The 27,737-nt window shown below is 33.5% G+C and overlaps 1 protein-coding gene across 3 annotated transcripts in view; it reads right to left on the bottom strand.

Moving 5' to 3' along the window:
• The window catches only part of Hr3 (nuclear hormone receptor 3 ROR-beta), a 70,598-nt gene that overhangs the window by 20,936 nt on the left and 21,925 nt on the right, over positions 1-27,737 (bottom strand). For 2 of the 3 annotated variants that reach the window (XM_089648026.1, XM_089648029.1), the window contains exons 2-3: positions 19,783-19,896; positions 14,215-14,328 (exon numbers count right to left, since the gene is read on the bottom strand). In XM_089648026.1, coding sequence (XP_089504152.1) covers positions 14,215-14,328; positions 19,783-19,896 — 228 coding nt within the window. Of the gene's footprint in view, positions 1-14,214; positions 14,329-19,773; positions 19,897-27,737 lie in introns of all 3 variants that reach the window. The other variant, XM_089648028.1, reaches the window with a different exon arrangement.

Raw genomic sequence — 27,737 nt, 5'->3', positions numbered from 1 at the left:
CACAAATACGTAAAATTTCATTTATTCAAACAACTGTCATTCTTATTATGCGTAAATTTAGCATGTTATTATTAATTAACTCCTTCCTGTTCGGTGTTTTAACAATATATATACTCACCCTCTCTCTGTGAATGTTCTAATATCTATCTATTAAATGTAACTGTTGTTAATATCACTTAAAATGGGCGAAGCCCAACGAAGAACCGCCCGCAGGGCCTAGCAGAAAAAAACCCGCGGAGCGGGTTTTTAACTGCTAGTTATTATTATTATTACTAAGACTGATAGTATATCTGCGCTCTTTAGGTCACCATTTAGAACCTAAACGTTGATTGAAATGTATTTGGCTGTGTTTGGTGACAAGATCTGAATATCCAGGTTCTTCCGCACCTTCCCCTTCCCATCTTCTTCCCCCACGCACTCTATTCAAACTAGCAACATACTCCAATTAGGGATGCCATAATCCCACTGACTCCAGCCAGTTGCGAATCTTGAGCGGTATTTACATACAAAAATGAAATAAAATTTCAGCAATTACGTGATTTTTAACTCTATCCACTTTGCATATCTCCATTAAATGAATTGGTTGTTGATAAAAATAATTTTATGCATACAGGTCAATGAACCAAGTTTCTTATCTAACACAATATAATTTTGGGACCCAGGCTAATCTACTTAGAATAATTGAATGGCTCCCAAAATGTGGGGCAAACATTAAATTAATTAAAAATTAATATTTGCGCTTCTGGTGTGATAATAGTCCCAGAGAGAGGTCGTAAATGGCGTCATCATTCTATTATCTTCAGTCGTTTTTGTTTTCATACAAGACATGTGAGAAGAAAGAGGACGATCGTCGATAACGTACGTACGACCTCTCTCTGTGACTACTATATTAATTTAATTAAAATAAATAACTTTGTAAAGATCACTATTTAATCAAAACGATCGACATGTTTCCAAACCAATGGTTTCTTCGGCCGGATCAACAGAAATATAGTGAAAATTAACAAATTTAAAAAAAGACCAATATTACATGGTTATTATTAATTTAAAAAAATGACAAATTAAGGCCATTCGTACACGGAGATAATTACAAGCGACTCGAGTTTTGTGAGCATAGCATAAGCGTCGCTAGTGAGATCCGACATTTTGCTAGTGTTACATGATGCGACGCGTCGACTACGGGTTTGACGTCAGTGCTTGTAGCACGCTACTCGTTGCATTCGCATTTACTACTAGTTTGACAGAGATGACGTCTGAACATGATTTGAATGTTCATTTTATTCCGAAGGTGGGAAAATATCCATGATTATATAACTATAATATACTGGAATATCTAAGAAAGGGTTTAGCGGAGAAGACGTGGTTTGAGGTTGAAAAGAAAAGTCCATTTGACATCATTCTCGTGTAGTTACTTCGCGGCGACGAATGCTCTAAAATTAACTTTTATTTCATTGTATGGGTGAAACAATCTTATTTTAGATAGTTTTCATGCTTGTAAATATAAACAACATTATTATCTTTATCGCTAGTGTCACTTGACCTCGTATTAATTCCACAGCTGCACTTAAAAAAATGATCAAGTTCAGTATAAATTCGGGTAGCGACGTGTGTGGAAACCATCTATAAAGAGTACAAAGATGTGCTTTATTTCAAATAAATCCATTTCAAATGGAAATGCAAAATGGGCATTTTCCATTTTGCATTTTAAATGCTTTTCTCAGTGCATTTTCCATTTTAAATGCTTTTTTGCAACATTCTTCCTACTATCTCCACTCATATTTTTTTCATAAGCCCCAAAGTCATAAGTCGGTCCTCAACCTCGCTATGAGAGATAATTTACATTTGTCAAGTTGCTCCTTTGTAGGAGCCCTGGCAATTGAGTGATACCATTACAAAAAATACTGATTCAAATAGTGAACATGGGGCCATGACGCTGTAATATTAAATGTTAGATAGCAGTTTCTATGTTTTTACGTTGGCAACATTAGTCCCGCGCAAATTTTTTGTGGTTTCATAATCTGTAGTCGTGGTGTTTTTGGATTTTACATCATGTAATATGTTTGTTCTAAATTGATGTCCATTATTAAATGACAAAATTGTTTAAAAATTCTATAATTATTTTAATTGTTTGACCTGAGAAACCATTTTGCATTTTCAATGCATTTTGAAAAACGGTATTTTGCATTTTGCATTTTCAAATGGAAAAGTTTTGACCCATTTCCATTTTACATTTCAAATGGTTTTGGGTACCCATTTTGCACAACTCTGAAAGAGTAGCATATCGGTAGGCTACTTGTGGTAGCGTCACAGTCACGTAGCTTGTAAGTATCTATGCTAGTTTTACAAAAAAAAAGCTACATATTTTTTTTACATATCCTCTAAAGTTATATTATGCGCTTCCTAATATGTGATTATTGTTGTTGCATTTTATTAAGTACCCATTTCATATAAGATTGCCAGCTCGGTCTTTGAACAATTTACAACCAGTTCTGTACCTACCTTCTATTATTTCGTACCTAATAAGTACATTTTTTCTAAGTTTAATAACTATTATATTATTTAAGTTATATTTTTTATGTTTGTAATTAAATTTCTTATTTTCTTAATTATATTGTGTTATCAAATTTATCATTTAGTTTTACAACTATTTGTTAATTTTTAGCTACATCAACTAGTGAAATTTTACAACCCATAAACATGGTAGAGAAGACCAAGAATAAATAATAAATAAATAAATCATGACTCCCAACCCTCCCCAACTCAAACACGAGAAATAATTTCTCAATTGAGATGGGCAGTTTTCGTAAAAAAATTCTAATTTTATCGCATTCAGCCTAAAAATAGTAGATAGGGCCTAAAGATGGAGGAAGCGCAACAAGACATAATAACACAAAAATGATTCACGATAAAATGAAAATCTCAATTCATATCTGATGTAGAGTTATTGTTGATATTGAACATAAAAAAAACAGCCACGGGAAGGTTAAAATAAAAATAAAAACAATTTGACAACCAGTTGAACAAAGTGGTATCTTACACGGCAACGAATTTACCGATAAAAAATAATCTAAAAGTACTCGTAGATAAGTAACTATTGAATTTTTTCAGAAGATATGTGCCTACTTGTTCAATAAAGTTATTTTAAAGAGAATTTTAATTGTATTTCGAGAGATGGGTTGGTAGGTACTCACGCTTGCAATAAAACAGCTGTAGGTAATGGCTATCAATAGAATATTCATTAATTTAGACACGTGATCGATTAATCATTTCGAAATTAAAAAGTTTCAAGGACATTTGTATTCTTTTTATTTTTTTATTTATTTTTATTTTTAATTTTTTTATATATTCAATAATATTGTTATTGGATGTAATAATTAATTAATTGACAGTTTGATAATGCCTTCAGAGGGCGAAACAGCTGTCACGCGTAGTAATAATTACACAGCAGAACTTGTTTAAAAATAAACTGTTTTTATAAATCCAATAACAACATTATTGAATATATATAAAAAAAATTAAAATGGAGTTCTACAAATTAAACTTGAAACAATAAATCATTTGTATTCGACCCAAATTTGATTTTAAATTCTTTTTAAATGTAAATACCGCAAAGGGGTTCCAATTGTTCCCAACAATCTGTAGCCAGTGATACTATCGCATCTCCCATCGGGGTATGTTGGGAGGGTGAATGTATTGGGGAGGGGAAGGAGATGGGGAAGTACTCGACTGTTCAGATCTGGTCACCAAAGAAGGTTAAAGCAATTTCAAGCAACGTTTAAATGCTGAATGGTGATCTTATACCAGGGCGATACTGAGAGTATCTTCCACTCTGGAACGTGCTGCAAATATACTACATATTATTTTGAATGATTAAATTGTGAAATAACACAAATTCATCAAATAAAATTTACTTGTGCACGCCGGGTTTTGAACCCGCGACCTCCGAATTGCTAGTCGAGAGCCTTACCCCTCGACCACTGGTATGTCTGTACCATTATATTGGATTGAAGTCGTATCCTATCATTTTAATTAGAGCACGCTGAGAACAGAATTTTCGGAAAATACCGAATAGTACCGAAGATATAAGCTGTCAAAGTTTGCGACTGGCAGAAAAGCGTTTGACATCACGGATTTTGCAGCGTTGCTATTCGAATTTTGAATTGAACTGAATCGTGTCTCGTGTGACGTCACACGAAACTACTGTATACATTTTACCCAAGTTCACTTCGAAAACTTATATCATCATCATTTTTGGAGATATCGAAAAACTAATTTTACTGTCGTTATTGAAAATAACATATTTCCAAAATGAGACAACCTCGTTTTTGAAAATATGAAAGCAATAGAGACGATAAAGAAAGGAAGTTTAAATTTTTTGCAAGGAATAAACTAAAATTATTTTCATTAAAAAATGGATTGGTAAAAAACAACCTTTCGTTTGTTAACCCCTTAGGCAAATTTTTTCGCTTTTGGGAACAATTGATATGTTAAAAAGAGAAAAAACACGTTTTAAATTCAAATCTAGAAGTAAACCTCAGAATAATTATTATAATAAGTACTTTATAAAAACAAAGGTTCCAACCGAAATTTGAAAAAAATAGTTAAATTTTTTGAATTATTTTTATATGAAAGAAAAAAAATGAGAAAACAATAACGTTTGTAATACATTTGTCTGATAAAATGTATGTTTTTTAAAAATATACTCTTTCGTTGTCAGTAATTTAAGTTACAATAAACGTAAGGTTTTTATGTTTGAAGTCAAAATTTTAATATTTTAAATATTATATTTTTATTTCTAATAACAAAATTTGAAAGTGTATTTCATTGCTTTCAAAAAAAAGTATTTAGTTTTCGGATACTTTCAGAAATATTCCTTACGGAGATTGTAATAAATAATAATAAAATAACTCTCCAGTCAGTCAATGATCAATGATATGTCCGTCACTCTTGGACTCATTGACTTCTAGATTACTACCCACCCCTCAAACCTTTTTCCTTTTCAGAACTTCTTCTCATTTATTTCATTAAAAAGACCCTCCACGCAACATCCCCAGAGATGTTATAGACCCTGAGGGAACTTATTTTCCTCGGGGCCTACTGTGTGGGGTTAATGTAAAATAAAAAAAACTCCGACCTTCTGACAATATGCCAAAGGCCTGAGGGATTAATTTGAAAGCTGTGCGGGCTGTACTAATTGTACGCATACAATAAGAAATCCCATTTTCTTGAGATTAAAACAAGCTATTATATTTATTTTACATTAAAATAGTTATGATTCGTGATAACACTTAAACAGACAAATTTTATAAGAGTTTTCTTGAGATCAGATAAATCGTGTATTATGTTAGATAAAAAAAATATTTTGCATAGTATTTTAGTAACCAATAAAATAACTGTTTTTCATCGTGAAATTATTACAATTTTGCCTAAATTCAGTGTTTTAATCAAAATTCCGTTACTGATACAAATGACCTCTGTCAGCATTTCCCCTTATAGTTTTATTTATATAAGATTTAGAGAAATAATAAAATAAGAATTTGGGAGACAATGAAATTTTATGCCGTTGAGCGTAAATATTTTTTTCATAAATTATACTGAAGACGCGCAGAAAGACAAAAGTCAAATTGATACAACTATCCCCGGTCTCCCCTAGTCCGGAACAACTGTGTATTTCGGCCCTAACTAATTAACTAACCATCACGCAGAGGACGGACCGCCAAACAACTCGGTCTCTGCACACACTTCTTGCCTCATTCACTTTTATACATACTCTTCTATGTTCGAGGAACGAACAAGGGTTGGAATAGCCGACTAAAGGGCTATTCCACACAGATAACGAATAAATGAATTCTATGGCTTGTGACAGGCGAATGAGAAAACACAATGCGTAACGTTACTTCACAATCAACCGCGTGGCGATGGTGAAATCTGCAGAGTGAGCCTCATCTGTCAGCACTGGAACGGGATTGTGGATCTTTAGCACTCGTTATTTTAAATTAAAATGCGATAAAAATACGTATTATGATTATTCCGATAGATGACCGGCGATCGAGATTTGACAGGACGAATGGTTTTTGTGCGACTGCTCGGCCCACGGCCTCCGTGGTTATAGCTGACGTGTGCGAAATTTAAACTATACAGTTTAAATTCTGACGATACTATTGGTTAGCACACGGCCTGTCAGGAGTAATCGGCGTGACGGAACACTTCTATTATTCTGACTTGACATGGCCCGACTCGAGTATCTGATTCACTTGATCGTGCCGTGTCTTCCTCGGGCGTCCCCGACTTCTGCTACCATTCGCATCATATATTCTCCTTAGACTCCTTTCTTCGCTCATTCGTTCTACATGCCCAAACCATCTAAGCGTCCTTGCACTCTTTGCGGATCTTCACATTTCTCACACGATCATACATGGTCTTATCACACATACTCCTCAGGGATCTCATTTCGACAGCATTCAGTCTACTTTCCTCCTTTCTCTGTCAGTTTCATGCCGCACTTCCATAGATCAGAGTAGGTACCAGCACTCCATTGTAGACTGCTAACTTGGCTTCGTTGGACATTTTTTTGCTAGCGCCAACTGCGTTCAGTCCTCCATTAATGGAGTTACTTGCATTTACCCTTCTTTCAATATCTCTGTCAGCCTTCCCATCTCCGTAAACATAATTCCGAAATACAAACTCATCGACCTGCTCCAAGTATTCCTCATTCACAACTATATTCGCCCTTAAATAACTAATCGGCTTTATACAAAAAAGACTTATTATTATTAATTAAGGCTGTCGTCTGTCTGTACCATGTCTTTCATACATCTTCCCCGGAATAAAAAAAATGTATAAAAGCTACAAAACGAAAACGTTAGATAATATTCTGAAATGTTTTGTATCTAGATTAATAACTGATGCGATTATGTACATTTATTTCTAAACAAATTTCCATTTCACTTGCACCAAGCGTAGAATAATAATTTTCTCAACATCTCTTATCGCTTTTATTTACAATAAGGAAGTACAAGAAAATAACATTGCTATTTGTAATTTAATATTATGCAAACGGCGGCCGTTAAAATTGCCACCGATAATTTTAATACTTGTATGCTTCTGTTATCGCAAACGGTTGGCGTAGGTCAGTTGTTCGGGTGCATTCTGTAAATATACGTTATGCACACCTAATGCGGATCATAGACCTTTAAGCAGTTGATCAATAACTTGGAGGAATAATCAATAATCATCTGCTTGATGTTAACCTCTCGTCCGCCGGCGTAGCTTATCGGATACATGATATTTTTACCCGTCATACCCGTCGTGTACCGGCGTATCTGTCTAAGGCTAGGAGGACATCCAGCATTAATATTTCACGGGCTTTAACATTTATGAGAAGAGAAGTTTGTTTGTTTTGCATTACCTGCTTCGGCGTAAGTCCGTATGTAATGTGATGAGAGATAAAACTTAACTTAACTTAATGGCGCAGTAACAAAAAAATGTTACTTTGTAAAATTACAGTTGAATTATTATTTTAAACGGCTGAGTTTATGAAAATATAGTTAAAATGGAAAAATCTTTTCATATTGGTTTATTTTTTGTCACATGAGGGGAAAAATCATTTCTTTGAATTTAAGCTAAGAATAAGACAAGGCTCAAAAAATGCTTTCAACTGTCGCATTTCCATATTTTATTGATATTTTGTACGACTATAATGTGTGGAAAATTCAGTAATTCAAATTTTAGTCGTGAAAATCACGGAATATTATAATTTCAAATGAAAAAGACAATTGAATTTGCTGTTAAAATATTATATCATAGGTAGGCAGTAGTTACCTACATTATTGCTTGTCTGAATAATTCTTCACAGTAGCAGTTCTAATGTTTTAATTATTTCTTTAATGATAAACTAACGTTTATAAGACAAGGTTTTATGCATAGCATAAAGGATAACAAATAATTATAAGCAATAATTAGTCATCCAAAATACTAATACAAATTGAAAACATCTCCCGAGTAAAATTCCTCAATTTGTATTAGTATTTCGGATGACTAATTATTGCTTATAATTATTTGTTATCCTTTATGCTATGCATAAAACCTTGTCTTATAAACGTTAGTTTATCAAAAAAAAAATAATATTTGACAAGTCAAAAAATATTTCACCAATAAATGAAGATATCATATGTCTCGACGCCATCTAGTGAGAAATTTAGCACTAACAAAGCCTTTCCTACAAAAATAAAGTTGGTTGTTTACAGGTGAAAAAAATATAATAAGCAGTAATTGTTGATTGAGGTTGAATCATTTAGCGGGTTGGAAATAAGCCGACATAGGTCAGTGGATACAGAGCACCTGACCGGATATCAGAAGGCACGGGTTCAATTCCCGTTGGCGGCATTTATTTTTACTCGGGAGTTGTTTTCAATTTGTATTAGTATTTCGGATGACTAATTATTGCTTATAATTATTTGTTACTAATGTTTTAAATTACACTTACATTCAATCATTCCAGAATGACGCACATCACAGACAACATAAATTAGTATTTTTGATGATTGCATGGCAGTAAGGCACGAAACTGGCAGAGGAAGGATGAAAATGAGATCCCTGAGGCGTATGTGTTATATAACCGTGTATGAACGTGTGAGGAATGTGGAGATCCGCAAGTAATGCATGGGTGATGTGAGCGTATTGAGTGAGATTAAGAAAGGGACGCTCAAATGGTTTGGGCATGTTGAGAGAGTAAACGAAGAAAGGAGTGTAAGGATATACTTATTAACATCATGATCGAAGCAAAGTACTACAGTGCACGTAGGCATTCAAATTCAACATTGTATCGGTGATTCAATCCAAATGTATGCCTTTCTTGACAGTATTGAGTTTGTATACAGACAAAAATATTTATTAATATTCATATTGCATATGTACACGCGCAAATAAATAATTCATTTTAACATTTTAAGGCTTAAATTATTTTTTTTCAATTGATTATTTTACATAATCCATCTATCTAAAACAAATAAGCTAATAGGCAGTAAACAATACTCAAGAAACACAAAAACTCGGGAGCAGTGCTAAAACACGTCCACTCGCTGCAATATCTGGAGCAAGACTGAACGTAAACTCGTAACCGTACATACTCGAAATATAATATATACATTAATTTATCCGTATCCGCATAATATGAAATTGATACATTCCATCCTCTTCGTCTACTCGCTAGGCTAGACAAACGCCAGTCGCTATCACTAAAGTTAATTACTATAACAGTGTTGACATTCAGCGCAGAGTGGATAGAGATATAAAAATAAATAAATATTACAAATGGAGTTGGACGATAAGCGGACAACGAACTCAAACGAATGTACATAACGTATTGTGTGCGCCAAAAATATGACTCAAAACATATTTTTATGCGTATAAATAACTATAATATTTACAGGTGCACAAACCTTACATTATCTGCAGTCGGGGGAGTCGTTATTGTAGATACTAACGTGGAAGGAGCTATTCAAGAACAATTTTCAGCCGCGGGGGAAGGAAGATGTATGAAAAATGACAATACATGCTTAAATTTTCAATGACATGCCTCATTCCCTTTCTCATCAAATACACTAAGAATATTGGCCGTTGTAGTTGCATTAACAATATGGAAAATAAAATAAAAATAATTAATTTTATTTGATTTTTCGTACAAATCATTTCAAAAGTTTTTCATAAAAAATGGTTGACAGACAATTTATACTCATCCTAGATTTGGCTTCAATGTCATTCATACAAAATCACACCAATGCTTATCCAGTGCTTTTTAGGTTCATGCGGCTACCAATATAAAATAAAATTGTTCATTTCTTCAGAGAAAAGTTTTTTGAATATATGTGTAGCAAAAATTCGTAAAAATTAAGGGAATTCGCTAATTTTAAGTGTCTCAAAAATGTATAAATAGTATATTGAATATAATTTATTTAACCAATTTGACAAACTGCTATCTAGCTATCTTGCTATCTAAAAATAAAGTTGGTTGTTTTTAAATAAATAAATAAGCTTTCAAAAAGAAGAAGAAGAAAGTTTGAAAGGGAGATATATAAATACGAATGTTAAAGGGAGTGCGCTAGTATAAAATGTTCACAATTCCTGAGTAGGAAGGTTAAATCCTCAACCATAATAATAAAATAATAATAATAATAATACCTGGATGACTTTTATAGCGCCGTTTTTGTGCAAAAACACCTCAAGTATAATAGTATAATAGTAAAATACTTTTTTTGAACGCTTGTAACATATCTATGGTCTGTTATTTCTTAAAACCTAATTAGCTATTATTTATCATTAACTAGATTATTATTAATGCATAACAAATCACTAACAACAATAGAAGTGACCATATCCAATGAAACACGGAACGTGCCTGTACCGGGTCAGCCATTGGACGTCCATTGACCCAGTACAAGGCACAAGTCTCTGAGAGTGTGAATCATTTTAGTTTCTTCGGAGTTCATGTGTCTTGATTAGACTTGTCTGCTGACGGTGTTGTCATGAATGGCACGTGTAGGGTTACGGAACCAGGAGTCACGGGTTACTGGTCACCGTGTGGCGGTGATGCAGCTGATTTAGGTCTGTTAGTAGCCGAGTGAACGAATGCAGCGGAATCCCAACTAGACGTCGCGTCATGGGTTCAATCCTCTAGTTCACAGGTTCTCAAACTTATTTCTACCACCGCCCACTATGAGATTTCAAAAAACTCTAGTGCCTCCCATATTTTTTTATTTACCCTTTTAAATTACCATCTGTATCTTAAAAACAGTTATTGCAAATATAATTTATAAACATATTTTTTATAAAAATGTTTCAATGAGAGGAAATGAAACTAAAAAGTGTTTAACACAGACTTGATTTCCACAAATACGTCACGTATATAGATAGACGGATACAGTTGTCCATACAAACTTTGAGAAACCAATGACGGTGTTAGAAAATATATAATTCCATTATTAGTGTTTTAATTAATTTAAAAACTAACTAACACAGTGGCGAATATCCAGTATTGTTATATACAATGTTTACAACGAAGAAAAACAAAATATTATTATTTAATTCAGCTAGGTAACGTCAGATTTTTAAAGATAGAATTTTTCTGCCGTCGCCCCTCTAGATTTCCTCAACGCCCCCTAATATTTTTTGAGCCTTCTACTGCCTCCCTGAAATCCTCAAGCGCCCACAAGTGCGCGTTATCGCCCACTTTGAGAAAGACTGCTCTAGTCCTTCAACATTGCACAACAATATTTTCAGCTATTTATGGTGAAAGTAGAAAAATGAAAATATTTTCAGGTTATTCGTATTAATGTATTTTTTTTCTATTAACTCCTCGGGTCTATAAAAAACAATCATTTCATCAAATATTGATAACATGATTGTTAAAAAAATCTATGACAAAGTTCCAATTTTTTGGAAGAACAGGTTAGTTGTACCATACGGCCTTTCGAATTTGGATTTTTTACGGACAAAACTATTTACTATATTCCGTATGTACATTCACAGACAAACAACTAACCTTAATTTTTTAAAGATGAATCTATGAAGAAGCAGTTTACTAATAATTTTTAAGTTTGATCCTTAACTTAACTTCGACGGTACCACCCAGGCCTGCGATTCTGGAGTTAAACGATCAATCGTTTTCGTATGCGCCGTCTTCGAGTGAAAAACTACTAGTCGTCGCGACTAACTTTTTCGAATGTTTCAATTATACGTATTCTTGAGCGTCGAACGGTCGAAGTTGGTAGAAGAGATGATTATATTGGCACCCCTGTGAATATTGTCTATGTTCCTGATGTTTTTGGGATTTCTATGGTGTGACTGTCAAACAGACAACAGTTATTCGTTATTCAAAACAGAAATGGCTGCGGGACATATTACAAATTGCCAAAAGCAACTCTTAATTGAGCTTGTAAGCTCCGATAAAGACTTAGTAAGTGGGATATTTTCACCCACTTTTACATTTGCGGAATCCGCGTGGTAAAACAAAAATTGACAGCTAGACTAGATTTTGACAGCCAATTCCATAGAAACGCCAACAACCTACCACTCGCTGCCCTGTTTCTACTGGTTATATCCAGTAGTTGTTGTGTGGAATGACTTTTGACGTTTGGCGTCAAAGTATGTACCTTCGACCAATTTCGGAAATAGCAACGACGACCAACGTACGTACTTTCGACGGCGATTACGAGCGCCCTCGATTCAGGAATAGAGCCCCAGATCGATTTCGATTAAGTTTTAAAGGTTGCCACAGATATGTTCTCAAGTGTTGGGTAAGGTTTAATGAATATAGGTTAAAGCAAGAATTGTCCTTATTAAAGGGTAGCTTTAATTATTATTTAACTAGCTGACGTGTACCCGGTGTTGCTGGGGGTTATCATTAGGACACAACGGACTTTTCTGTAAGACTTTTAAAGATATACAATTCGGTACATTATTTTGATGTATCTCATAAGGTTAATCCAGCGTTAACAATGTAGTGCCGGAAAATATATTTTTACGACTTGATTATAAAACATCGACTATTCTCTACATTCTATAAATAAAATATGCATGTATTATATATGTAAACCTTTCGAAAGAAATTTTCTGAATGATAGTGAAACTCTATCAAAATCCGTTGTGTAGTTTAGAAGAACTAAGCACACAAACAGACAGACGCGGATAGCGACTTTATTTTATACTATTTAGAGATTAGTCCTGAAATAATGGGTTAGTTTTATTTTAAAAAAATCAATACATAATAACTCCACTTAAGCCGTTTTTCTTTGTTTGGGGACCTTTGTCATATTTTGGGATGCTGTGAGTGAGGTTTTTAATAATGAAGATTAGAAGAAAACCTAGATCTTGAAGATGTTGTGGAAGGGAAATATGAGAAGAAATATAAAAAAATAATTTCGGCTAAGGTACTCCAAAAATTTGCAAAATCAGTTTTAATGAAGTTGGCTTAAGGCGATGCACTAGTCGTGTGATATTTTAAATTGAGCCGCTATCAATAACAACACTTACGTAGATGGCAATAAGGTTTAAATTCCCGCTTAACACCATCCGCCTGTTTTGATTTATGGAAGAAAAAAACATGGCCAAAAAGTGCCTTTTATTTTATTTTGTGGATGTTCAGGCATAAATATATTTTTTTTCGATCTATTTATAAATATCTTAATTTTCCACATTATACAATAAAATTATAACCGAAAATGGGTTCATAAGTAGGAGATTTTGAACTTTAAAGCAGATTTCATAGGCCTTATACATTATTTTTTTCTGGGCTTATAAAAAGACTTATCTCAAAAATACTCGATTATTTCAAAGGCCAAGATGTATTCTACTCGCAGTATTTAATTAAAGCATCTGAAACATTTGTAGGCGACCAAATTTTCACACCAAAAACACATGATTTTGCATTACTACGTATGGCATCGCCTTAAAGCAAAATTGTTCCGAATTATTGGGTATCTACCTAAAGTTTGAAGAATATTGCCTGATACCATATGATTAAGCAAACAAATATTGATCTACTTATACTTGTGGGGGAAATTAAGTCACGTAATTAAATTAACTATGTGCAGGGAGAAAAATGAGTAATGCGAACTTATTGAAAATCTCTTCAAATTATTAGTCATCCTGTTAAAAGCGCGTAAGGCCAGAACAGTGAATAACTTGACTTATTACAATGGCGATAGTACAACCAGGCTCAAGGCCGGCTTAACCACACCGACGGTAGATGAATTTGTACAACACTGCCACGTTTTTTTTTTTAATTTTCTAGATTCTTATTTTCCATGAAGTGGTGAATAATTTAAATTTACTGAATTTAAAGTTAGTTTTTTATACAAATATAACGGCGTAATTGCGCCTCACAATTTCTACCTGATAGGGGTGTTTATAATGTTACCTGGCTATTGTAGACTTAGAGGCCTTGTGTTTTCTCGGTAGGGAAAAAATTGTTTCTTAAAAATTGCCTATTCTTAGGAATTCCTCCGCATTCGCCTGTTGAATTAAGGGAAACCATAGAAAACCTTAATCGGGAGGAAGTGGGCGTTGGTCAACATGGCACAGAGACTGCCTTCAGTGATATCAGTATATGATGTCCTGCATTATGAGGTGTTAACACTGCCACGAATTATCACATGAATCAACGTTACATCAAATAAGTGTTATAATAACAGATAAGATTAAGAATGGGGGACTCACCATCTCTGCTCATGCCAAGCTTGAGGCATTTCTGCAGGCGGCAATATTGGCAGCGGTTCCTGTTGACTCGGTCCACTATACATTGTTTGTTGCGGGGACACTGGTAGTTGACTACTGCGGATAGAGAGAACTTCGAAATAACAACAATAACAGAAGAAACATTCATCAAGTTTAATGGAAATAATAAGGACAACACAAGAAAACACACAAGTAAAAATACAATTGAATCAATGATTTTTAAAAGATACTCAATTCTATAAAAGCATATTCTGAGATAATCAAATAAAACTGTCTTACATAGATGTTATTCGTGTTTTATTATTACATTTGTTTGGTTCGTCTAAGGATTGTACCTTCCTTTCTAGGCACTGGTGTCAACCGCGCTAACAACCTCGCCAAATTCTGAACGGGTGAGAGTGACATTTATTATAAGTCCGCATGTGTGTACGCGATTGCCACCAAGTTGATAGGATGCATTGTCACCGACTACGAGTCTATCTGTAGAGTTTCAGTTCGATCGAATGTCGGGAAGCTCTTTAATTTCCGCATCCTATTTACATTCATTAATTTGCGAAAACAAAAATGAAATTCAAAGAGCTATTTAAAAAAGCTTTATATTTTTTTTTCAACAAGTGATCTTTTTAAAAGCATGTGACTGAGGGTGTTTTAATATCTAGCAAAAAATAATTTTCTTAAATCTAAAACACCATATCGTTTTCACTATATCTAGTTGTTTATTTCACTACACGGAGAAAGATTAGTATTGCTGATATTTTAAAATCCTGGCAAAAACGAGATTGCAGGCTGTTTCCTAATTTATATACTATAATCTTTTGGTACTATTATGTATATCCAAAATTCAAATTAGATTTTTATGCAAAAGCAAGGCGAAATACTGTTTCTCAGAGACTCTTCGCGAATACATCATCCTCGGACGTGTAGGTAGGTACCTATTTATATTTACTATTATTATAATTACAAGTAACAAAATTTTTAAGTATACGACGAATTTTTCTTTTCTGAAGCAGCAAAAACTCTTGAACGGTGAGTTGAAAATATTTTCTTCTGAGAGTGGAAATCAGCTCACAAAGCCATTTTCATCATCTTAAAATATTGACTTTCCATAAAAAACATATACACGTGACTTGTAAAATAAAACACACTCAACGGTAAGAATAAATAAATTCTTCGGACTTCAACAGTGACTTCTTGCGTGCATTACTGCAGCGGTATTTTGCTAACAAAATAGGTGGGTGTTTTTAAGCTCCATGTGTTATTTTTACACGCATGTAATTTTATTTATACTCCGATTAGCAGAACGCATTTCAGAGAGGATGATTCATACAATTTTAAATCTTTTTTGTAATTTTTTTACCGTAAAAGTATTTTAACTATCCTGAGACAGTGAGATTATGGAATTCATAATTAGAGTATGTTGTCGAAGGGGAGATATGAAAGAAGAATGTACCAGGGTATTGAAATCTGGTCATCAAACTCGGAACCATTTCAAGCGACGTTTTGATTCTGAATGCTGGTATTTAAACAGGGTGATAAAGAGGGTAACCCACAAATATACATACCGTATACTATTTTTATATTAATTATGTGAAAATCTAGTGCGATGATTTAGAAACATGAAAGTTATTTGGAAATTTAGTATTTCTAAAGCTTCAGTTTTTGTCAAACTTCAGTTTTTCTTAAATTCAGTTTTTATGAAACTTCAATTTTTATGAAACTTCAGTTTTTATGAAACTTCAGTGTTTATGAAACTTTAGTTTTTATGAAAGTTCAGTTTTTATGAAACTTCATTGTTTATGAAACTTCAGTTTTTATGAAACTTCAGTTTTTATCAAACGTGAATTTTTATGAAACTTCAGTTTTTATGAAACTCGGGTTGTAGGCTGTTCAATAAATAATATATTACTAAACATTACTGATCTAAGAAGAGATTTAATAGACATACACGGGGGAAAATTAATGTAGCTAATTTATTATTATTTTAAGAATGTATTAAATTATTAACTATATAAAAACGGGATTGCTGTCCGTTTCCTGATAAACTTTCAGTAAATTCGTAATATATCGGAACACGTGTTCATGAACTTGCATTTGCCTTGATAATATATAATGACAAAATGCGAAAATATTAGAATATTTATGAAAACGTGTTTCGACATCGTGATACGTTTTTATTTTACTTTATAATGATACATCTTAATTCATTCGTTAAGGGCCTGCAATCTGGTTTATAACTGGATTATCAATAATTTAAAGAGATTCTTAATAAATTAGCAATACCCATTTATTCTCCGTGTAGATAGCTTAGATATCTTTGGAATGTGTAAATTTGGATTAAAAAATTATTGACATAACAAAAGCCGAAATTCATTGACATAAATTTATATGTAAACCACGAAACGAGGTAAAATTTACAGTTATTAACATGTGTCCGATCGTGTTGACAGTACTCTCAAAATGTTTATCTCACGAGATAAGCAGTCTCATTATTTATTAAGTGAAATGCATTTTTTATTATGTAGCTGGTTTTGTATCAATGTCATCATTTGAATCACATTAATATTAATTTACGGGTTATAACTGATCAAAACGACAGTTCAACACACCTCTAAAAATTAAACAAAAACTACATAAAATAGATTACGATTAGGTTTATATATGTATCTTTCCACTCGAGTGATTTTCGGCATATTATGACGATTTTGCAAAACGTCTTGAGCCATAATATATCATTTTTGAACTGACGTGTCTTTACGATTATTTTTATAAAACTTAAAAATATAGGATATGCGGGAAAATATAGGTGAATTCATTGGCTGTATAGCACTATATTCAGTTTATATGTCTCCGTATTAAAATTCAGAGGAATGATTTTTTTAAATGAGGACGAGAAATTTCAATCTCGAATGCCATTACTTTCAGAAATTTCTTCTTTCGTATATCTCTTAGTTTATAAAGGGAGATGCTTTTATAAATATCTTCAGACCATCTCTTCTTTCGCCTATCTCGTAAAAAGGGAGATATTTACAGAAATACCGACATTCGAGTACTTCTCAGTAGGAGAAACGAAAACAATAGATTTCTGGACTTTTTTATTTGTTCATTCAGTTTTACAATAATTCACGATGGGATGGACCGCCAAACAGCTAGGCTTTGTCACACACTCTTTGGTTCATTTCAATGTTTCTAGTAATAATGTTCTCCGTCAAAATGTTCATAGGTAATAGTCGCACGGTGGGAAATACTCAAATAGCTAACACAATAATAATAAATAAGTTTATGAAAATGTAAGGTTAGGAATATTTATTACTGGCAACATTTTTGACAGTGAATATTTTAACTGGATACATTTTTATTAGGATTAAAATTATTACTGTTTTTCATTAAAAAAAATGTAACATGTTACAAAATTTTTTCTTCCACTTAGATATGCAAGTAAACACAAATATGTAGGTGCAGCAGGACCACCAAAGCGAAAAGGACGCAGCCCAACAATGATAAAAATGAAATATTTAAATCATAATGGCAAAATTGAGTAAAAAGTTCAGGACCTATTGTTTTTTATTTTCCCTGTCAATTGTAAGAGGTTTTTTTATATCTAGTTTAGAATTTTTCCTCATAAAACACATTAAAGTAACGTAAAAGCAGTCAAGTGAATACAATCAGATGGTAATAGTAATAAGGCCAAATGAGCCGCAGTACTAGTTAGTTAGACTCATGAAAGGGTATTGTTATAAGCCCTAGCCACAATAAAAAATAATAAAAAAACCTAAGGTCTATTCTCACACGCTTACAACATTCCCCAAATCGAGGTTGAAATAGCACCTCGTAGTTGCTCAAGGCAGTTGGGACTCTTGTTTTTAACAGATCCTTGCAATAAAAACCTTCCACCATCCTTAATATACCTTAAGATAGACTTAGAATAAAAATCTCTCTTTAAAATTCTGTTATTGTGACTATAACTGCTATCGGTCATTGAACTGATGTGGCAACAGTACACACAGCAGGTAAGTGTCCGCCGTACGATAAAGTGAAGTTGATAGGAGTCAGGTGTGGAGTATTTTATTGCACAATGTACAATGCGGAAGTGCATATGGACTTTTGTACGCATTTTACTGGAAAGCAGAGGCGTGCGGTATTTTTTTACGAAATTGTGATGTTTTTGTAACGGGGTTGATTTTTCTTTAAAACTGTAAGATATTATACTTTTTATAAGCAATAAAGGAAGAACTTAAATTTTATGTAGTTATTGGGGGATTGAAAAATTATGACTGCTTGTTTTATAAATTAAGTTAGTTAAAAATATTGATTTCGGGTGTGCTCACACTCTCTAACTGTGCCAGTAACTCGTGTCCAATGAACTCTATAACAATTGCTTTGAATTTTAAATTTGTTAAATATGATTTAAGATTTTCACGGCCAAAAGTATTTTTGCTATTTGTTTTTGGGGTGTTATGCCGTGTTGCGCTAACTCCTTCTTTACCCAACGTTTCGGACAACTTTACAGTGTAAAGAAGGAGTTAGCGCAACACGGCATAACACCCCAAAAACAAATAACAAAAATTTAAATTTGTTTTTTAAAATTGGAACTGATTACTCAAGAATTCAGACTTTTGAAATTATCGGAAAGTGTGCGCATGATGTGTTACTCGAATGCTCACGAAAGACCAAGAACGTGCTTCAGCAATGACGACTTTAAACAAGGTTCAACTCTTCCTCAATGACATGACGGCGACCTGGTATGACATGAGTGCACTAAAATTTCTACAGCGCTTACAAAAATGCATCGACCAATAGGGCGATTATTTCGAAATGTTGATAATTGTTTAAAATTATTAAATAATAATTGTTTTTTTGTATTTCTAAAAAAATAGGAAATATCGCTTTTGGGATTACCCTCGTGTATTGTTAACACACAGATGACTCAGACGTAAACTATCACAAATGCAAATTTTAGGTATTTTGACTTTTGGTTCATTACGTATTGGAAAGAACAAAAATTATTCTGTGACATAATGGAATACGCAAGTGCATTCACAATGGATTAAGGAAATAACCTTTAGTGACTTTATTATGTCCACTTTCAAGAAAACAATATCCCTCAGGGTATATGTCATCTTCCATCATGCAGTGTAGAAGGTCGAGAAGAAAAACCTGCAATCCCATTTTTAACCGGATTATTACTAATTAGAAGAGATTTTAAAAAAAATAAAAAAATCTATTAGTGAGTTTTCTTCGTGCAAAAGTAGCAACCCACTTAGGGCAAACTTTGGCAGAAGTGTGGGTTATCCAAAAAAAGGTTCCCGGGGCGGCGTTACACATACCAAATTATCAAATTAAAAAAAAATAGCTTCAAAATTTCCTGTAAAATTTGTCAAAATGTGACATGCGATAGTTTACTTCTAAGCTAACATTCAAAATTATGAAAAAGTCCAGTTTGCCGTATGCATATATAATATAAAAAATGGAATAATAAAAAGAGTTGATAAATAAATACAAATGATAAGTACAGTAAAAGAAAATTGAAAGGTGGATATTAACCGTACTGACCGCTACTCTGTGATCGCCTGAAGAAGCCCTTGCAGCCCTCGCATGTGATAACTCCGTAGTGTACGCCGGAGGACTTGTCTCCACACACCTTGCACGGGATTATCTCGATCTGGGCTGGAACACAAACAGATACAACATGGTTAGATTATTGGAATATGCTTGTAAGGGGAATGGTAACTGGAAGAGTGTCAGCAAAAATGTTGGTGCACGGGAAAATATCATTCTTGGATGGAAAAGATAAAGAACGTATTTAGGTACACGGTAAGAAAACTGGAATATCGTAGTGTAAGATAGCTGGAATACCGTCAACAATAATACATTGTTGGCACACGGTATTATCTAGATTTTTACTCGAAAAAAATAAAGGTACATGCAAATAATTTTACAGAGGACACTTTGAATGTATCTGTGCACATTGATAGTAAAATTTATGTGAAATCGCACAAGAATCATAACTGCTTGCAACTGTCTGGAGCCAGTGAGACCATGGCATACCAAATTGGGGTATGTTGTGAGGCTGGAGGTTGTGGCTGAGAGAGGGGAAGGAGATGAGGGAGAGGAAGGTGGGGAAGTACCTCTCTGGCTATTCAGATCTGGTCACCAAACATGGCCAAAGCCATTTCAAGCAACGTTTCAATTATCCATTCTGAAAGTGCCGCAAATGTACTTTATTTTGATTGAGTAAATTGTAATTTAAAAACAAATTAATTTACTTGCACACGCCGGAAATCGAACCAGTGACCTTCGGCTTGTTAGTCGAGAGCCTAACCTCTTGACCACGGACATGAAAACTAGTTTGGAATACGCGTCCGCAGCCCCCTCTTACCCCGCAAATGCCCAAAGATAATGAATTATCAATAAAAATTCTTGGATTTCAAAAAAAGACTCGCAATTCAGCTCGACAATGTAGTTTTAGTATCCAAAAATATGATTATTTATCATAAAAAACATAACAGGAATGTAAACGTACATACCATTATCAGAGAAATGACTTTTTGAATATATTGTGCGGCGCACGATAGGTTAAATAAAATTATTTGTGATCCATTCGGTAAGAGACAAGCGAGAGTGTTCAAAATGATAAACCTAAGGGTGTTTCTCAAAAAGGCGTAAGTTTGCGTGCTAATGACATTAGTACACTACCTGTGTTATTATGAATCATTTTTCATTCCTGTCTCAATTATCTCTAAATAGTATAAAATAAAGTTGGTATCCAAGTCTATCTGTTTGTGCGTTTATCAGCGTTCATCTAAACTACGATACGGATTTTGATAAAGTTTTCACTATCATTTAGAGAATTTCTTCCAAAAGGTTTATATATAAAATACATGCATATTATATTTGAAGAAAGTAGAGAAATTTCGAACAACGCCGGGTAAAAGTCAGCCAATTAATACTAATAATGTATCTTTCCAGCACAAAATCACGATATATACATCCCATTCTGCATAATGGGATGCGGTGATGATTCGATGATTGGCATGTCAAATTTTATTGAACAGCTTGTAGAAGAACTGATTTAATTCGCATTACAAATATTTTTCCTAGACAATATTTTATACCACAGGTATCACTGCTAGAGCAGTAGCTGCTAACCGTGACTTGCATAGTTCTTTCTGTTTCTAGCTTCCTAACCCCGCGATTGACTGATCCCCACCGTCGTTACACCGCGAGTTCCGTGTGAATCCTCCGTAAAAATTATTCTGGCAATAAATATTTATTTATTGATGACAATAAACCTTTCTACAAGCTAATCATAAAAATTATTTCGATCAATCGTATGGCATCAGCAGCGTTCGTCAATGAGCGTCATCGTTAGCTAAGTATCTGTGTGAATACCTCTTTGACGAGGAAAATGTTAGAACAAAACTCATAATATTTTTTAATCTTTCCAACCGACACAGATTCCAAGAAGAAATTTCACATTAAATAAAAAAAAGTCTTCGTCAGGAGATAAAGCAACTTTTCCAGGAAGGTCAATAACCTAACCTAACCTAACCTGCAACATGTGATGATATATTATTATGTATTTAACAACCCGACGTGGGTAAACGACCCAGTTATTGCTGAAAAGGTGGATTTTGGTTGTGCAATGGGATTTCCAAGATACCTTGGCAAATAGTATTACAAATAATCATCCTGATAACTAGAATTATTGTCATTCTATGATCAATCGAACTAAATACGGCAAATCTTCGTTTGGTGATGAAGTGGATTGCCAAGTTAATTTGTAAGTGTAGTTATGAACTGGTCGTTATAAAATTTATAGTGTTTAATGTCGCGCTGTGATATAAGGAAAACGGTAAAAAAAATGAGATACAAAGCAGACATACCCTTTTATACGTCCGACATAATCATGCTACCTCATTCTCATTCATACACGAATTTCACCTTCATACGTTTAATATTAAGACAACGTTCATTACACTAAACATGGAATAACACGAGTGGAGTAGACCACCACTCGCCAATTTTAGAATTTAAAAATGTTTAATGAATTCTTTAAATAGTATAAAATTTTTACTATCATCTAGAGAATTTATTCCAAAAGGTTTATACATACAATACATATTTATTGTAATAATAGAAAGCAGAGAAAAGTCGATGTTTTGTAATCAAGTTGTAAACAAAATATTTTCGGGCGCTTACATTGCATACGCTGGCTAAACCTTATGAGATACATCAAAATAAAGTAATACGGAATTGTATATCTTAAAAAGTCTACACAAAGTCCATAATGATATATGGCTATCTCCTAAGGATAACTCTCAACAACGCCGGGTACACGTCAGGTAGAAACTTAAATACATTATAAAGTTCTGTTTCAAGTCGAACGTCTGTCTGTAATTTTATTTGTACTTTCAAGATGGTGACGATGGTGACTTTCCGTTTCAAGATGGTAACTATTTTAATGGTTCGGTAAAGATTATTTTATCAAATGCCAAATCGTGGTGTTTAATTAGACTTTCTTATTCGCATTTATTCAATATTGTACCAACCTTTATAAAGTAAGTTTGAAAAAATAATTATCATTTAAATATTGACGTTTTTTCGACAAAGTATACAATTATTTGAATTTTATAGAAAATATTAGGTAAAATAAATACGATTTATAATTAAGTTGGTGGGTATTTAAGTACCAACTTTCAAATATTTCGATTTCATAGGAACTTTTTTGGAGGTGAGGTCTACTGTTCAATGAACTTCTACTATATAAACAATGTAGATGATACCGTTGCACAAAATGTAAACATAGGTGCCTAAATATAAGGCCTTTTCCAACTCATGTCCTATGTAAGAAAAAAACGTGGTTTAAAAAAATAATGCTTTTAAATATAAGGCATTTTACAACTCATGTCCTATGTAAGAAAAAAAACGTGGTTTAAAAAAAGAATACTTTTAAATATAAGGTATTTTCCAACTTATGTCCTATGTAAGAAAAAAACGTGGTTTAAAAAAAGAATGCTTTTAAATATAAGGCATTTTCCAACTTATGTCCTATGTAAGAAAAAAACGTGGTTTAAAAAAAGAATGCTTTTATTTTACGATTAGCCAAATAATTCTTGTGTAGGTACCAATCTATGTAGTGATGTAATGATTCCGGCGAAGGATGGACTGGTACGGTACGTATCTACTATTGTAAGATGGGGCGGCCTACTAACCGGAAAATCTATTTAAAAACGTCTACGGACGCTATCCACCTGAAGGTGTGTGACGTCACCTACCAGCCAGTGTTGCATTCCAGTCGTTTGTGTCATCCTGATCTGACACTCGAGGATGTTAAAATGCAACTAAAGTTCAACTATTTACAGAACGACAATATCCGAAAAAATAACGGCAGAATCTCAAAAGAAAAATCATGCGAAATTAAAAACGTAATTTTTTTTTAGTATAATATAACTTTTTTAACTTTAAAATAACAATAAGTGGGTATTTGACCATCCTCTCAATAGCGTATCCATGGGATGATTTATTAATTAATAAAGTTTGAGTTTACTGTTAGGTATTCAAACCTACGAATAGTGGCTATATGTCAGATAAATTAGCTTAGTTTTCATTTGTTTATTTATAAATATACTACGGATAAGCTATCAAGAGGATGGTGAAATACCCGTTAAGTAGGTGTAAGCAAAACACACAATACTAGGTTTGTGTTTGTTGTGTCAACTCTAATTGCGTGACCTATAATAGTAGATAATAATAAAAAAAAAAACATAATTTGAAGTAGGTAATTAGACAATTCATTAGTAATCCAAACTTAGGCCTAGTTGTTTCGCAGAAATTTACGTGTGACAAAGTCATCAAGTGGTCATTCAGCGTCATTTTATTTTTTATACATTTGAAAGGTTCTTTCTCCAAAAGTCGATTCTAGCTGCCTTTCAGCTATCAAATTGTAATAAGCTGACAAGCTTAACAACATGATAGTTATCTTCTTCTACTAGGTCACAATTTGTTCAAAAGCTAAAACGAACTTAGATCGGCATTTAACGGGGAATTTAAATGACCGTTTGATGACAATGTTACATTTTAATTTCTGTGAAAAAATCAGTCCTCAGAGCTTCTTCCTGTCTACTACGTCACAGACTTACCACAGTCAAGCAACTTTGCGGTTTTTTTTCCTCTCTCACTGTGTTGGTAACGGATTTAATTCGATATCATGATAAGACAGGGATAACATGTCGTGAAAAATTAAACAAAATAACAAAGATCGCATAAAGACCTTGGTCTTGGTTTCGGATCCATAGATCACGGGTTCGTAACCCAAGGTTTAAATTTTTAGTACTTTTCTTACGCTTTTTACTTGTAATTAAAGTACAATCTTATCATACATTGCATAGGTGTTTACGGTACGTACCAATCGAAACATTGCTTCAATTGGTTTTAGCCGTGTTTGATGACACTCCCCCCAAAAAAAATCCAAATGGGACAGTAGGGAAGTTGGTACTCTTGTTTTGCATTCACACCTGTGTTGCCAACCAAAATCTATTTTTATACAGGAGTGTGTCTGGGGCGAGCGGCAGCGTTTGGTTTATTTTTATACAAATCTACAGTTTTATTCCGAGATTAATAAAATTTATTGACTTAATTATAAAATTAATACTAACCTTTGAAACAAAAGGAAGGGAATTAAGAGGAAAAAAGGGCAAAAAAGGGAGCAAGGAATTTTGAAAAACTCACGTTTAATAAATTATTAACGTTCAGAGAACTTGTTTGAAGAATAATTCAGACAAGCCATAACCTCATTTAAACAGAAATTTTTAATTATTTATTATAATTATACATTTTGAATGTGTATTTCTTTTGTATAATTTTTTTTACAGATTTCGTGATTTTTCAAGTATGTTAAAGGGGTTCATTCAAAATTAAATGATCCTGAGGCAAATATTTTATAATTACTTTCAGCTTCAAAAATCACATATCCAGTGATTTTTTACGGATTTGGCGTTAGTATATAAAGAGTTTTCTAATAAGAGGTGTTATTTTAAATAACCCGCTATTTCGGTAGATGTAACTTTTGAAATTGTCATTTTTTTAACATTTGACAAGTAGAAACTACGCCATTTATAAAAATGGAACGATACACGCTTCAACAACGCATTGAAATTATTAAAATTCACTTGAGTGAATCAAATGCAAAACATCTTGAGGGATGAGGCCCATTTCCACCTCGGTGGCTTCGTCATCAACAAAATTGTCGCATCTGGGGCTCGGAAAACCCAAGAATTATTGTTAAAAAGCCTCTCTATCCTCAACGTGTGACTGTTTGGTGCGGTTTATGGTCCGGCGGAGTAATTGGATCTTACTTTTTCGAAAATGAGGCTGGAGCAACAGTTACGGTGAAGGGATCGCTATCAAGATGATTAATGATTTTTTATGGCCGGAATTGGATGGTATTGATCTGAACAACGTTTAATTTCAATAAGACGGTGCTACGTGCCACACAAGCAACGAAACAATTGATCTTTTACGATTAAATATCAAAATAACACCTCTTATTGGAAAACCCTGTACATACAGAATGATTGCAAATTTCGCCTAAAAATTCATAATTTATGCATAAAAATTGGTAAATTCGTTGAAAAAGTCCTAATTTTATCCGTCAGTGCCACACAAGCAACGAAACAATTGATCTTTTACGATTAAATATCAAAATAACACCTCTTATTGGAAAACCCTGTACATACAGAATGATTGCAAATTTCGCCTAAAAATTCATAATTTATGCATAAAAATTGGTAAATTCGTTGAAAAAGTCCTAATTTTATCCGTCAGTGAGGCGTATCTTTATGCCGACACGAGAACTACAAAAAGAGTTATTCGTACACGAACCTAGCGTATTAGAATTACATACGTATGGGTATACAATATTGGGCCGCTAGAAGTGTCGGTATTGCGGGAGGACATTCAACCGAAGTCCCCGGGCCGGTTCAACGAACGTCCTACGCCACGAACGATAATGTAATTTATAGTATGTAGGAACGAATTTTCTCCGTGCGTTTTATTTCGTGCACGGGATTTAGGCGGGAATCGGGATTACGCGCTGTTCCAAGTAGGACATTGTTACGTTTTCGTGTTGATGACCCCGTGGGAGAGCGGTAAGGTCCTTCACCTACATGGCTAAAAGCTTGTATAAAGGATGTCCGGGGGTAAAGTGCGCTAACTTTGGGAGGTGATTCTACATGATAAATAAATAAATAAAAATAAAGTTTTCTCGAAATTCCAATGCTAATTTTCCGTTACAAAAATATTTTTCTATAGAAAAATATTTATGTTAACATAATTATTAATTTAAAAACTATCTTGAAACCTTGGAATTTCTTGGAAGTTATTTATCTATTTTAATTGTACTATCATATAGAATCATCCCCTGAAGTTAGCGCACTTTACCCCCGGAAACTCTGTATATTTACACACGGATAAAAATATTGCTAATTTATTGACAATCTCTTCAAACTATTCTCAATCCGGTTAAAAACGAGATTTCAGACCTTTTACGAATAAATTGATAGGTTTACTGACAAACTTTTAGTAAAATACCAATGTATTGTTTACAAATACCAATAGATGTCAGAACACGTGTTCATTAAAATCAATTTTCACATTTTCGTATTTCGTCAGAATATTATAGCCAACCGCAGGTGCATAAATACGTGTTCCGATATTATTACAAATTTACTAAAAGCTTATCAGGAAACGGCCTGCAATTCCGCTTTTAACCGGATTACCAATAATTTTAACAGATTCTTAATAAATTAGCATTACTTATTTTTCTCCGTGCGTGACATGGCGCGTTTGATATTGCAAACCCCACAGAACCGAGCAGAAAATTTAAAAGTATTATTATTGTTGTAAATAAATTTGGTATGAATTATTTCACAGAAGTAGGCATATTTTCATCAATTTTCATGGTTCTCGTAGATGCTTCGAATCGAAAAAACACCATTCGAGATCGTAACGTTGCATTTTTAACATTAACCACACACTGAAGACACTGAGGAAAATAATTTCCATGATGGCCTATGTCATCTTTGGGGATGTTGTGTGGAGGATCTTAATGAGGAGAGGAAGGAGTGAACATGGTTCTCGAAGACACCCATCTTGTAGGAGGGGTGAAACACAGAGCGCGGCATGAAATGATTTTAGTTATGTTTAGTGACCATACCTATATGAATTTTTGAATATCTAAGTAGTTCCCAATCTTTATAAAACTAATCTTCTTCCTCATTCCATTTTTTTCAGTCTCACGATATTCCCTAAAAGTTTATAAAAATCCCTCTGGCTTCGGACAGTTAGGATTTTCATAATTTTTAAATAATGGCTTCTTTAACGTTAAACTAATTAAGGATGGAAATTGCTATGATGATGGCCAACTTCCGTTGGGAGAGGGAACAAGAAGTAAAATAAATATTATAGTAAAAATTAAAGTTGCTGATATTTTTAACCCTTGTAATGCC

The sequence above is a fragment of the Hesperophylax consimilis genome, chromosome 27 (assembly GCF_061612785.1).
Source record: "Hesperophylax consimilis isolate HC1 chromosome 27, BYU_Hcon_1.0, whole genome shotgun sequence".
In the NCBI taxonomy this organism is placed as follows: domain Eukaryota; kingdom Metazoa; phylum Arthropoda; class Insecta; order Trichoptera; family Limnephilidae; genus Hesperophylax; species Hesperophylax consimilis.
Note: the sequence above shows the minus strand (reverse complement) of the source record. Positions and strands in the feature narration are given on the sequence as shown.